The 14,495-nt window shown below is 43.0% G+C and overlaps 1 protein-coding gene across 1 annotated transcript in view; it reads right to left on the bottom strand.

The window, feature by feature from the left end:
• LOC144699540 (dynein axonemal heavy chain 17-like) overlaps positions 1 to 14,495 on the bottom strand; it is a 785,608-nt gene that overhangs the window by 670,815 nt on the left and 100,298 nt on the right. Inside the window, 2 exon segments of the mRNA XM_078570587.1 lie at positions 6,855 to 7,001; positions 9,453 to 9,648. Coding sequence (XP_078426713.1) covers positions 6,855 to 7,001; positions 9,453 to 9,648 — 343 coding nt within the window.

Here is a 14,495-nt window from a genome sequence, read left to right as displayed (position 1 = left end):
CCATCAGAAATAAATTTTAATCCAGGGAACATGGGTATATTAAAAAAGAGAAGGGCAGAAAGAGGGAAACTCTTTCGAGTTATCAACAGTCACAGATTGCAACTCTTTTCGAGTACAATCACAGTTCTTGGTTTCCAGGAGTGGGACATGAACCCACAACCCTCTGATTCAAAGTCGAGGGTGCTATGAACTGAGCCACAGCTGACACCTCCTGATTAGTGTTAACACTGAACAAAGTCAATAAACCCTCTCCACAAGGAAAGGCTGTGTCTTAGTTTTGATTTCGTCAACTGGTGTGGATCCAGTTAACATTGGTAGCAGACAAAGTCGTCTAAAGGTGAAGATTGGAAACTAATATATTTTCAGACAGAAGATTGTAATTGGAGTGATTTTGGAGAAGAATGCTGAAACCAAGTATCAAGGTATGTAAAGTAGCATGGATTTTCCACTGTTCTGTGAAGCTGAATCTTATGACACAGAAGAATGAAGTGGATATATGGACATGGGTTACATCCTCACCAAAGGAAAAGCAAGGTATGGCCTTGGCACTTTCACTTCCCAGCAGAAGCAGGATCAGGTACAAGGTATTTTTGAAGCTACAGGTTCCTCATTTGGACACTGAGCACTGTTTAAGATTAGGAGTCAGGCTTCAAGAGGCTTTTAAATAGGGTAAGACATTCAGCAGAATAAGTCAAGAGTGACCTTGAATCAACAATCTTTCTTATAAAATGTCAATCGCATCCCAATAAATCGGGCCAGGCCCCCTCAAAGAGGATCTTGCATCCAAGGAAGAAACAAACAATTAAGAAGTTTGATTGGACAGTCGAACTAGTTGTGCACTCAGATTAGACCCGATGCCTGTTATGACAACTGGAACTGAGTACTATGATAAAACTTTGTTTTGAGAATCTGGGGAAAAAGGAGCCAGAAAAAGCAAAGACTTCAGGCAGAGAGGAGCTAGAAAAGGTGGCAAGACTTTGGGAGAGAGGGAGCCAGAAAAAGCGGTGAGAGTTGGAGGAGAAAGGAGCCAGAAAGTGGCAAGAGCTCGGAGAGAAGAGCCAGGAAAAGTGGCGAGAATTCAGGGAGAGGGGAAGTGGGGAAAAAAAGCAGCGAGACATCAGGGTGATAGGTTATTGGGGATAGGTGGGACGCAGATTTGAGGTTACTATCAGATAAGTCGTGATCTTATTAAATGGTGGAGCAGACTCGAGAGGCTGAATGGCCTACTCCTGCTTGTTCGTATGTGAGAGGAGCCATAAAAAGCAGTGAGAGTTACGGGAAAGAAGAGCCAGAAAAAGTGGTGAGACTCAGGAGAGAGGGGGCCAGAAAAAGCAGTGAGACTTCAGGGAGAGAGGAGACAGAAAAAGCAGCTAGTCTTCAGGGAGAGAGCTAGCCTCTCCAGCTTCCCCAGTACAAAATTGAAGTGTGACATCACAGGAAACTTGTAAGTTGGTTGGTGAGTACTGCTGCTTAGAGACAGAGGCACAGCAACTGGAAGATTAAAATGATAAAAATATTAAGTAATAAGGAACAAGTGAACAGCTGGTGAGAATTATCGTTTATCTTTTAGCTGAAGTAAGATTTATTACAACTCCTAACGTGTCCTACGTACTAATAGGATTTATCAGAACTAGTAAGGTGTATTAGTATTGGTAAGGTTTCTTTTAAGCAGTAGTATGGTTAACTAATAAATAAAGGAATGGCAGGATGGGTCCTGCCAGTAAGTTATTAGGAAAGTAATCAGCAAGTAATTAAAAAAAGCTAATAGAATCCCCTCATTTATTGTGAGGGGAACTAAATAATACAAAAGTAGAAAGATTATGGTTCAGTTGTACAGGGCATTGGTGAGACCACATCTGGAGAACTGTGTACAGTATTGGTCTCCTTATTAAGGAAGGATGTAAATGCTTTAGAAGCAGTTCAGAGAAGGTTTACTGAACTAATACCTGGATTGGGTGGGCTGTCTTATGAGAAGGTTAAAAAGGCTAGGCTTGTATCCACTGAAGTTCAGCGTAAGAGGTGAATTGATTGAAACATAAGATCCAGACGAGGCGGAGGCTTGACAGGGTCAATGTGGTGAGGATGTTTCATCTTGTGGGAGAATCTAGTAGTAGGGGCCATTTAGTCACTGTCTCCCATTTAGGACAGATAAGGAGAATTTTTTTCTCTCGGAGGATTGAGTCTTTTGAACTCTCTACCTCAAGGTGGTGGAAGCAGCGTCTGAATGTTTTTAAGGCAAAGGTAGATTGATCCTTGATATCAAGGAGATGAAAGGTTATTGGGGCTGGATGGGAATGTGAAGTTGAGTTCACAATCAGATCAGCCATGATCTCATTGAATGGTGGAACAGGCTTGAAGGGCCGACTGACCAACCCTGTTCCTAATTCATATATTCAACCTCAAGAGTGCACATTCTGTGCAATGTGGTAACTAGGATGCTTCCTATGTCCTTAACTACCATTTGTGCAGGAAGTGTCATCGGTTGCAGCTTGAGCTCCAGGTTTCCAAACTTGAGCAGCAGCTGGCATCACTGCAATACATCCATGAGGCTGAGAGCTACATGGATAGCACGTTTATAGATGTGGTCACTCCACAGCTTAAGGTTATGCAGGGAGAGAGGCAATGGGTGGCCACCAGGCAGTCAAAGGAACCGGCAAGTAGTACTGGAGTCCCTCAAGTGCATCCCACTCTCCAATCAGTATTCAGTTCTGAATACTGATGAGTGATGGCTCTGGCTGCACTTGCCAGTTGAACCAAATCCATGGCACCATGGAGGGGGCTCAGGTGGTACAAGGAAGTCTAGAGCAATGGTGATAGGTGTATCTGTTGCTGCAGTCATTAATCCAGGATGGTTTTTTACCTCCCTGATGCCAAGGTCAAGAGTGTCACTAAGAGGCTGCAGAACACCCTGGTGGGTGGTGGAGGGGTGGAGGGTGAACAACCAGCAACCGTGGTCCACCTAGTACAAACGACATAGATAGAAAAAGGGATGTGATCTTGGAATCAATTTTGGGAGCTAGTAGAAAATTAGCAAGCAGGACTTCAAATGTAGTAGTCTCTGGATTACTCCTAGTACCAGGTGCAAGAAATAGGAGGGTAAGACAGATGAATGCATGGCTGGAAAGATGGTGCAGAAGGGAGCACTTTAGGTTCTTGGAACATTGGGACTGGCTCTGGGGAGATAGGACCTGGACATGCTAGACAGATTACACCTGAACAGAGCTGGGACTGAGTTCCTTGCTCAGAGTTTTGCTTGTGCTTTTGGGGAGGGTTTAAACTAACTTGGCAGTGGTGTGGGGAAACAGGAGAAAATATCAGGGATACCAAGGTGCACAAAATACTGCAGGAGACAGAGCATGAAAATAGAGAATAGAAAGTTAATAGGTAGGGTCAGAGTAAGGGAGAAAGTAATAGTCTAAATTATGGTTAGAATGCATGCATGTGAATGCACAGTGTGGCAAATAAAATTGAGTTTTTTTTTGACACGAGGAATTACAATGTTGTGACTATAGCAGAGATCTGGTTCAAAGAAGGGTTAGACTGGGTGTTAAATATGCCTGGGTACAAGGTGCTCAGGAAAGGAAGATAAAGGGGGTGGTGGTGGCAGTATTGATTAAGGAGAGCATTGCAGTGCTGGAGAAAGGGGATGTCCCAAAGGGGTCATGGAAAGAATTGATTTTTGGCTAGGCTTAAGGAACAAAAAATGTGCAATTAAAATGCTCAGTGTAGTGTAGTCTATAAGCCACCAGGTGGTGGGAAGGATGTAGAGGAACAAATCTCTAAGGAAATTAGAGGTGCGAAAATTGGTAGTGATAATGGGAGGCTTTTATTATCCAATATAGACTGGAATAGTAGTTGTGTAAAGGGCAGAGAGGGGTGAGAGTTCCTGAGTGTTTAGAAGAAATTTCTACAGTATGTGTCTAATGAGAAGGAGGCAATGCTAGACCTGGTTCTTGGGAATGAGGTGGGCCTATTAGATCAAGTGACAGTGGGAGAACAGTTAGGGGACAGTGATCATTGTATCATAAGGTTTAGGATGATTATAAAAAAGAACAATGAACAATCCAAAGTAAGAATAATCAATTGGGGGGAAAGCCAACTTCAGTGGGATAAGAACAAATTAGGCTGAATAAATTGGAGCCAAAGGTTGGCAGGAAAATGGCAGCTGCACAATGGGCTAATTTCAAAGAAATGGTTTGGGCACATGCCCAAGGAACATTCCCTCAAAAGGGAAAGGTAGGGCAAACAAATCCAGAGCTCCCTTGATGACAAAGAAGGTAGAAATTAAGATAAAGAAGTAAGTGTGCTTACGACAGGTGTCAGGTAGAAAATACAAGTGAGAACCAGGCTGAATACAGAAGGGAGGTGAGAAAGCAAGTAAGGGAAGTGAAGTGGGAGTATGAAAAGAGGTTGGTAGCTAACATAAAAGGGAATCTGCAAGTCATCTATAGGCATATAAATAGTAAAAAGAAGAGTAGGGCTGTTGGGGACTAAAAAAGGAAATTTACACATGGGGGGCATGGCTGACGTGTTAAGCGTAACGTGACGTATTAAGCGAGACATAAGAGCATTGATCAGGGCAATGCTGTTGATGTGGTGTACATGTACTTCCAAAAGGCATTAGATAAAGTGCTACACAATAGATTTGAGAAAAGTTATAGCTCATGGAATAAAAGGGACAGTAGCAACATGGATATAAAATTGGCTGAGTGACAAGAAATGGAGACTAATGGTTACTGGATGTTGTACAGTCTGGAAGAAGGTTTGTTGTGAACTTAACCAGAGTTGGTATTGGTACCCTTGCTTTTCCTGATATACATTAATGATCAAGATCTTGGTGTACATGGAACAATTTCAATTTGCGGATGATACAAAACTTGGAAGTGTTGTAGACTGGAGGAGGACAGTGCAAGACTTTAGAAGGACATAGACAAGTTGGTGGAATGGGTGAATAGGTGTTAGATGAAGTTCAATGTGGAGAAATGTGAGATGATACATTTTGATATGAAGAGACAGTATAAAATAAAGGGTACTACTCTAAAGGGGGTGCAGGAGCAGAGGGACCTGGATGTGTATGTGCATAAGTCATTAAAGGTGGCAGGACAGGTTGAGAGCAGTTAATAAAGCATACTATATCCTAGGCTTTATTAATAGGGGCATACGGTACAAAAGCAAGGAGGTTATGTTGAACTTGTATAAGACACTAGTTAGACCTCAGCTGGAGTACTGCATACAGTTCTGGGTGTCGCATTTAAGGAAGGATGTGAAGGCATTGAAGAGTGCAGAATAGGTTTACAAGAATGATTCCAGGGATGAGAAACTTAAGTTATGAGAATAGATTGGAGATATCGAGACTCTTTCCCTTGACGAAGAGATGGCTGGAAGACTTGATAGAAGCATTCAAAATCCTGAGGGGCCTGGATAGTAAATATGGGAAACTGTTCCCATTGGTGAAAGGATCAGCAACCAGAGGGCACCAATAAAGGTAATTGGCAGTTAAACTGCCAGTCACTATCAACTGGTGCGTTCTCCTCTACCAATCAGAGTCCACTTGCCAACCAATCAGCACTCTTTTCATACATTATAAATATGTTGTTTCTCCTGACATTGGTATTTTCTTGCAAATTGTCCTGATGAGTGCAAAAGATGAAAAGCTTTGACAAAAGTCTTTCTCAACAATACTCAAGATTGCTTTGTAATTATTTATACATTCTAAAGAAAAAAAGGTTTTGCTTAAAGAAAGGGGAATGTGGGATCTGTTAATGGCTGGCTGTGCTATAATGAGACAAGGAAGATGAAATACACATTATATATAAATCTTTTTAGTTTCTTTTCAATTAGCTTTATTTGAAATATTGTTTCTGTTTTTAAAAGTTTTAATTTAAAGAATAGAGGGGAATCTGTTAGTGTCTTGTCAAATTACATAGTTAAAGTTTATTAATTACATTAAAAGAAACAGGTGATCGGTATTAATTGAGCACATATCAATAGGGGAGAGCTGGGACACCTGGGTGGTGTGGGAGGAGAGCTGTGAGTTTACACAAGTTAAACTTTTTCAATAAAGAAAAGCTGTGTCCTAGTTTCTGCTTCATGAACTGGCTTTGATCCAATTAACAGTTTTGGCCAGCTTACTAAAGGAGGCACATCCTTGAACTACATCCAATACAAGGAAGATTCATAGGCTGATTTCATAGGATGGTGGGGTTGGCCTTTGAGGAAGGGTTCATCAGATGGGCCTATACTCAATACAGTTGAGAAGAATGAGAAGTGATCTTATTGAAATATAAGATTCTGAGGGATTAACAAGGTAGATGCCAAGATAATGTTTCTCCTCATGGGGGAATCTAGAACTAGGGGACATAGTTTCAAAATAAGGAAGAATTTCTTCTGAGGGTCATATTGTTTAGAATTCTCTTCCCCCAGCAAGCAGTGGAGGCTAGGTTATCAAATATATTCGAGACTGACTTAGACAGACTTTTGATTGACAAGAGGTTATGGGAAAATGAAGTTAAGACCACATCAGATAAGCCATGAATTTATTGACTGGTGGAGCAGGCTCAAGGGGCTGATGGTCTACTCTTCCTATTTATGTTCTTAATTGGCATGAAATCCCACAGAACAGAGGCCATTTAAACAGACCACCTTGGCAAGTGGAATACCCTGAGGTCTCAACTGATCCAAGTCTGGGAGTGGTGGGCCCACCTTTATCCTGCACACGCCACTGCCCCCCATCCCCCGAAGCAGAAATAGGGTCTGACAGTACTTTTTCCTTGGTGATCTGGGAAGTAAAAATCTAACCCCTAATTTTTAAATATTCTAATTAAGTTTGCAGAAATGTAAAGTGTGAAACTCACCTTGTCATACCATCCAGTAATGAGATCTAAATTGTCAACGAAGTTTCTGAAAGTTTTGTTCATTGAAAAGACATCAGCTCCACTCTCTGGGATATCTTTCCTTTCCTGAATGCTCATATAATGAACTTCTCGAAGAACTGCAACCAACTAGATAAGACAAAATATGAAACCGTTATAAACATCTAAGAGATATAACGATAGCATTTTTGAATTAAAGATATGGAGGAAAATCTGGAAGTTCATCAAATAATCAATAAGGATTATTTTCTGTATACTACAGGCTTTATTGCTTTTTCTGCTTTCCTTTCTAATCAGATTATTTGATTCCAACACAAGATGACATGGTGAGGTGTCACAACAGCATGCCCAACATTGCAAAGCAATGAATTATAAATGTAAACACATAATCCACTTAAGTTTGGCAAAACACATTTAATCACCACTTTAAAAAAAAATAATAGCATAAAAATGTGGCAAGTTACATTACCAAATGTTCTTACACAGCTTTATCTTCTTACAAAGACACAAATAAATTATAAACCAGTAAGAAGTTTTAGGGACCAAGGCTGAAAGCCTCACTTGTACTGCTGCAATTCATCAGTATTCTCATGTTCTTCCTTTGTTATATAATATATTCTGGCCAAGAGGGCTAGCACACCATCTGGTCCCAGGTTTCTGCCAATGCTACTATTCATTCTGGTATAAAAACAAGTGAGTGAGTGGTCCAATGCCCCTGCACATCCCTCCATTTAGTGCCTGTTCCTGACAGGCAGCTTTTAATACGTGAGGAATCAGAGATGAGAAGTATAATTTTGCTATCTTGAGGCAGAGTACAAAATTTGCATTCAAAAATTGGGTAAATCAACTTCTGCCTGATGAACATAGATGCTCTGGTCGCTGCTACTTTTACATGGATCCAGCACTTATCTACAAAGGATTGATATCCATTTCAGGAAAATAGTGGTGTGCATGCCTTGCCCAGTTTTACTGGCAATACAACTGAAGAGAGCCCAAAAAGATAAGTTTAAAATTATTTTTCTTGGGCCAAGAGAATCAGTTGTGTGCCTCTGCACTCTCCACTTCCACAATTGGCCCCACACCTACCCTACTGTTGACTGGGTCAGTATCCAGGCTGAGAAAATATTGTGCAGCATGAAGCCATTTTGGGTGGGTAATTTGCTGGTTCAAAATGATGCCTGGACTTCAAAATAGCTTCTGCCTCTTTGCTTTGTTGGAATGGGAAAGTGGTCGGCATGCTCTGTCACTCAGCTGCCAAACATTAAAATCTATGCTCAGAAGTTACAAGTGCAACACCACATCATCCGAACACTATAAACAATTTATGACACATTTGAGCCTAGAAATCCTAATTCTTAGGCTTAAAATCCTAATTCTCAAGCCTAAATGATCACAATTATCAAACAAACAAATTAAACATTAACGTGGATGTATTTCTGGAATCTTGATTATATTGTGATTGCCAGCTTAGCTTAGGTTCCCCTTTCAAAAAAAAAGCACAGCTTTAAACATTTAAATGAAACCGGCACATGGCTAAGTGATCTCTCAAGAACTCCCTGCATTAATACACATTTACTACTCCTACAAATGACTGATGTGAAAAGGTGGTATGCATGGTGCCTCACAGACAAAAAGAGTTCAGAAAGGTGAACGGTCAAACAGAAATGCGATTTCTATAACACATTTTCCACAATGAAACTGCAGTTTCCAGACACTTAGAAACTTGCTCAAAATTTAAAGGGAGTTGTGCACCATGAAATAATGGTTTTCCCTCTAGAGATTCCATTGTTCCTATGCATTGAAGATGATTAGGTAACTATGAAGGAAAGAGCTAAGGTAGGCCTACACACACTGGTCTGGGTTTTACGTCCAGATTTTGGGGCACAAGAGTGCCATAGTTACACACTGCATCATAGAACAGACCCTAGGTATTTTAACTCCCGGGCCTCATGAAATCTCATTGTTCACCATTGCACTCTGCTGCCCCCCTCCGCCACCCCCCCCCCCCCCCCCCCCCCCACAATGACTTGCAACATGCAAGTTTCAGCAATTCAGCCAAAGGCATACTTAATGTGGGAATGTACCTTTTTAAGTGAGACTGCATTCCCTTCTGCAAGATCTTACTTTGGAGTGATGGAAATAAGTGTTTCAGCATGAGTCACAGGCAAGACTCAGATTCTCTTAAGCCTTCTTTGATGACCTGCTAGAAGAGGTCAGAGTGAGGAAGGGAGTTCTCTTTCCAGACAGTTCTGCGGTATCCTGATTCACATCTCCCAACTCACATCGAATTGCTGACGAAGTGGATACCAGAAGATTTGGACTATGGTTTCACCTTCAAAGCCTCTTAAAAGTATTCATCTGATTTTCATAGTTCTATACTTACCTTTAATTATAAAATATTATCATGAAGGAATTATACTTATTCTTGTAACCATTTGAAATAGCAAACCTTGATAGCAGGCATTAAGGCACTTATTAAAAAAAATACCATTTTTAAACAATTTGCATTATGGTACCGTTTTCTTAAAGAAGTTATCATTTTACATTTTTATGCCTATTATTTAAAAAAAAAGTTCTAACCTTTTTGCTAAAGCTGACACTAATGAGGTTCGTGCTTTTATTACGAACTATAAGTGGTTGATTTAAGTTAAATTGGCAGTCTTCATCCACCTTCACAACCCACGCTGCGTACACTTGCTCTGAGAATTCCTGAAGTAATGATTTCATCTCCTTGTATTTATTTGAAACAAGTTTAGCCTCATCATCAGATGTATAACTGCTCCAAAGGAAATGGAAATTAATGCGAAATGTAAATTCGAGAATTACTAAAGGTGGTCTTAACAGTTTTCAGTCTCATTTTAAACGTATGAAGAAAGTTTGTATGTTGTGATAAAATTCTAAACGATGCCAAAACCGTTTTCCAGTGAAGAATCAGACACACCTAGTGGGGTGAGAAGGGCATTAAAAAGAAATACAGTAACGTTTCTATTATCCAGCATGCACGAGGAATGAGTGCTGCCAATTAATCAAAAATGTAGGTTACCTAAGAGCTCCACATTTTCAACCACTCAAAAAGCTCTTGGATAATCTCATGGTGGTACAGGTATTGAGATCTGGTGAGAGGTGCAAGAGCGTGCGAATCTAGTGAGTGGCGCCAAGAGAACATGGCTCTGCAGAACAGTGGGAAGCTGAGACCGGAGCAAGGGCAGACCAATAACTGCCATGAGTTTGATCATTTTTAGCAGTTGTGAGAGTGGGACTGACAGGGAACAAGGGGACATTGGATGATTAACTAAATAGAAATAATGTGCAGGGTTACGGGAAAAAGGCAGGAGATAGGCGCTAAGTTAAAATGCTCAGAGCCAGTGCAGACAGGATGGGCTGGATGGTCTCCTTCTACACCGTAGTGATTCTGTGAAGTGTTAGCATCAGCTTCTGAGGGATAAGAGACATCTCCAATCAAATGACACACAACAAATTCTGCTTTGTAGAGAATTCCTGTTGGTAGCATGCCGGATAACACAATTTACAAAATCATAAAATCACTCAGCACAGAGGGATGGTCATTCAGTTTATGAACCTATGCCAACTTTTTGGCAGAGCTATCCAATTAGTGCCATTCCCCCATAGCACTGTATTTTTTTTCCTTGAAGGATTTATTGAATTCCCTTTTAAGAATTACTACTGAATCTGCTTCCATCCCGTTGTCAGGTAGTGCATTTCAGATCACATCTCATTGTGTAAAAGCAGTAGCCTCATTCTGTCACTGGTTCTTTTACCATCTTAAATCTGTGTCCTTTGGCTACCGAAACTTCTGCAACTCCTGATTTACGCCATCAAAACCTTTGGGCAGAAAGGGACGCATGGACATCAGACTACGCCTGAATAAGACGTAGATTGAGTAAGGAATTTGTTCAGGTGGGAAATTTGTTGCACCGGGGGAAAGAGCTGCTACATGTTCTACTTTTTATCAGCCTCCAGTGGCTAGTGAGTATGCTTCCTTGTCTCCAATTTGGGTGAGTGCAACTTTTTGTTACTTTAGCTGTGTAAATTATTAAGTAATTGATTAAATTAAGCAAATAAGATTGGACAGAAATGGCAGGGCTGATGGTCTGCTGTGACTGCAGCATATGGGAATCTGTGGAATGCACTGTACTCCCAGACAATCATATATGCAGAAAGTGCCTGCAGCTTAGGCAACTTCAGCTCCGAGTTGCTGATCTGGAGTCTGAGCTGTGGACGTTGTGGCACATCAGGGAGGGGGAGAGTTACCTGGACACTTTGTTCCAGGAGGCAGTCATTCACCTTAGGTTAGGCAGAACCTTAAGGGCAGAATGTTGCCGTCGGCTTGCGGGGCGGGCCAGGTACGCAGGCGCATAACATGATGCGCAATGACGTCGGGCACGCGTCCCGGCGTCATCACACGCCATTTCAGTATTTCGTTCGGCGGGCACACGCTGGAGGTGGCTACGCACCCGCTGAACTGTCAACGGCCTATTAAGGCCATTAAAAAAGCAATTAACCTTGTTAAGAACGCTACCCGTCCAACCTTCAGGTTGGCAGACAGGCAAAGAGCCTAAGCAGCCTTCGCGTTTTTCAGGAAACCTCATTCACGGGTGGGGTGAAGTTTCCTGAAGGTTTTATTTAATTATTTTATAAATTTTTGCAAACTTCACAAACATGCCCCAGCTCATGTGACACTCTCACATGAGGGGAATGTTTAAATAATTTTTTACTATTCAAAAGTTTTATTAGCCACTTAATCTCCCTGAGGCACGGAGCTGCCTCAGGGAGATTGCTGCGTTCTTCCGCACATATGCGCGAAAGAGCGCAGGCCCCGACTCTCCCTCCTTTCCCCCGCCTGCACAGGTAGTGTTGAGCGCTACTGGCCACGCGTTACGCAAGGCGGGCCTTAATTGGCCCACCCACGTAAAATGGCGGCGCGCAGCCGATCACGGGTAGTGATCGGCTCTGCGCTGCCCCCACCCGCTCCCAACCGCCAAAGGAAAAATTCTCCCCTAAGAGTAGATCAGGGACAGGAGGATGAGACTGCGAGTAAGGCATGTAGTGATGGAGGAGCCTCAGCCCGACTTTGTCCGACAGATACAAGATGCTTGCTATCTGTGTGAATAAGAAGGGCTGCAAGGTGGATGAGTGGACTGACCATGGCACCATGGTGAAGGATGCCAATCAGTAGGGGGAGTGAAGTGGAATGTGGTAGTAATGGAGACAGTATAGCCAGTGGGATAGATACTGTTCCCTACAGTCAAGAGGGTGAGTCCAGACAGCTGCATTCCCTGCCTGATGCCAGGGTTTGGGATATCTGCTCAGGGCTGGAGAGAAGCTTGCAGTGGGAGGGGGGATGATCCAGTGGTCGTGGTCCATGTAGGTACCAACAACGTAGGTAGAAGAAGGAAAGAGGTTTTGCATAGAGTATGAGGAGCTAGGCATGAAATTAAAAAGCAGAATCCCAAATGTAATAATCTCTGGATTATTACCTGAGCCATGCGCAAATTGGTGCAGGGTAAATAAGATTAGAGATGAATGCATGGCTCAAAGATTAGTATGGGAGAAATGGGTTTTGATTCATGGGGCATGGCACCAGTACTGGGGAAAATGGGAGCTGTACCGTTGGGACGGTCTACATTTGAACCATGCTGGGGCCAGTGTTCTGGCAAGTTGTATAACTATGGAAGTAGAGTGGGCTTTAAATTAACTAGAGGGGGGAGGATCATGTAGGGGAACACTGAATAAATTGAAGGGAAATGACAAGACAATCTTCAAGGTAGCAATAAAGGTAATGACAATCAGAGTATGACAGGAAGGGACAGGAAGAGACTTAAGAGTGTGCCAGCAGATAGGGCCAGAGTTTACAAAAACAGTAAAAAAAAAACTAATTAAGGGCTCTGTCTGAATGCCCACAGCGTTCATAATAAAGCCGATGAACTATCAGCTCAAATAGAAATTCATATGTATGACTGAAAGCCATTACAGAGACATGGCTACAAGGAAACCAAAGTTGGGGTCTGAATGTCCAAGGGTCTGTGACAATCAGGGAGGACAGGAAGATGGGAATAGGTGGTGGGGTAGCTCTGTTAATTAAAGTGAGCATTAATACTGTATGAAAGATGACCTTAGTTCTAAAGATCATGTTGTAGAATCAGTTTGGATGGAACTAAGGCCTGAATTTTACATTCTGAGGTACAGCGTGCGCCCGACCCGAATGCACGTGAAATTGCGCAAGATGACATAGCGCATGCGAGCAATATTGAGGTCGGTGGGCGCACGTGGGAATCGGAGCTGTGCCTGCCGACAATTAAAGGGCCAATTAAGGCCATTAAAAAGCCAATTGTACTTGATTTTATGTTGCCAGTGCAATTTTGCACTCGTCACACAGGCAAAACGGGTTGCAACGAATTGTCATCCAAGGGCAGGAGAAAAAGGGTTTGGAGCATTGACATTGTGAGTAGTGAGGAGTTTAGGAGATAGTTTGCTGGTTGCTTTGTGGAACTTGACAGCCTTTTCTGTCTTCAGCTTCAGTCTGTGCTTTGCTAGCCTTTGTTTCTGGATTCACTGGTGTCTCCAAGGCCCCTGGAGGATTTATACCACATGGACCTTTCCAGTTACCAGACAGCCTTCTGTTTCTCTGGTAATGGGGATTGTGTACTCCAATCCTACTCCTCAGAGGAGGTGCTACGAGAGGAGGCCAGGTGTCCATAAACAGCGTCCAACGGAGCAACCTGTGGGAGGAGAGGCACAGGAACAGGGGACGCAGGGCCAGCAGGTAGTCCAAGACAGAAGGGGCTGCAGAAGACGCCACCATCCTGCTGCCAGAGTGTACAGGCAGCGATGCAGCTAGTTCAACATGTCAGAGGTGCAATGCCAAAGGAGGCTCCGCCTCTCCAGGGAGACTGTGACCTCCATGTCAGATGATTGGACCGAGGATCATGTCCAACTGTATGGGTGGCCACCCCATGCCAGTGGCTCTGAAGGTCACAGTGACCCTCAACTTCTACAACTCCGGCTCTTCCCAGGGGTCAGTGGAGGTTGTATGTGGAGTGTCCCAATCAGCTGACCACAGTTGTATGAAACTGGTGACTGATGCTCTGCTCAGGCGGATCATGACATTTATTCGACGAGGCCAGCCAGGTTGAGCAAGCAAGAAGCTTCACTGCGATTGCTAGGTTCCCCCACATACAGGATGCTATTGACTGCACACATGTGGCCATTAAGGTGCCAGGAGGTGAGCCGGGTGCCTTCGTCAACAGGAAGGGCTTCCACTCCATGAACGTCCAGATAGTTTTGTGATCACAGGACACAGATTCTGCAAGTCTGTGCAAGATACCCTGGCAGCTCCCATGTTGCATATGTCCTCTGACAATCACAGGTGCCAAGGCTGTTCATGGCTCCAGCTCGACTGGATGGATGGCTGCTGGGTGACGAGGGTTATCCATTGAAAAGGCGGCTTATGACACCTCTCCGGCACCACCTGCAAGTTACCCTCCAAACCATGCACCATCCTGACTTGGAACTGCATTGCAGTTCCTTCACTGTAGCTGGGTCAAAATCCTGGAACTCCCTTCCTAATAGCACTGTGGATGCACCTACACCACATGGGCTGCA

This window comes from Cetorhinus maximus, chromosome 24, assembly GCF_964194155.1.
Source record: "Cetorhinus maximus chromosome 24, sCetMax3.hap1.1, whole genome shotgun sequence".
Classification (NCBI taxonomy): domain Eukaryota; kingdom Metazoa; phylum Chordata; class Chondrichthyes; order Lamniformes; family Cetorhinidae; genus Cetorhinus; species Cetorhinus maximus.
The sequence above is the reverse complement of the archived record's forward strand: the minus strand, read 5'-3'. Positions and strand labels throughout refer to the sequence as shown.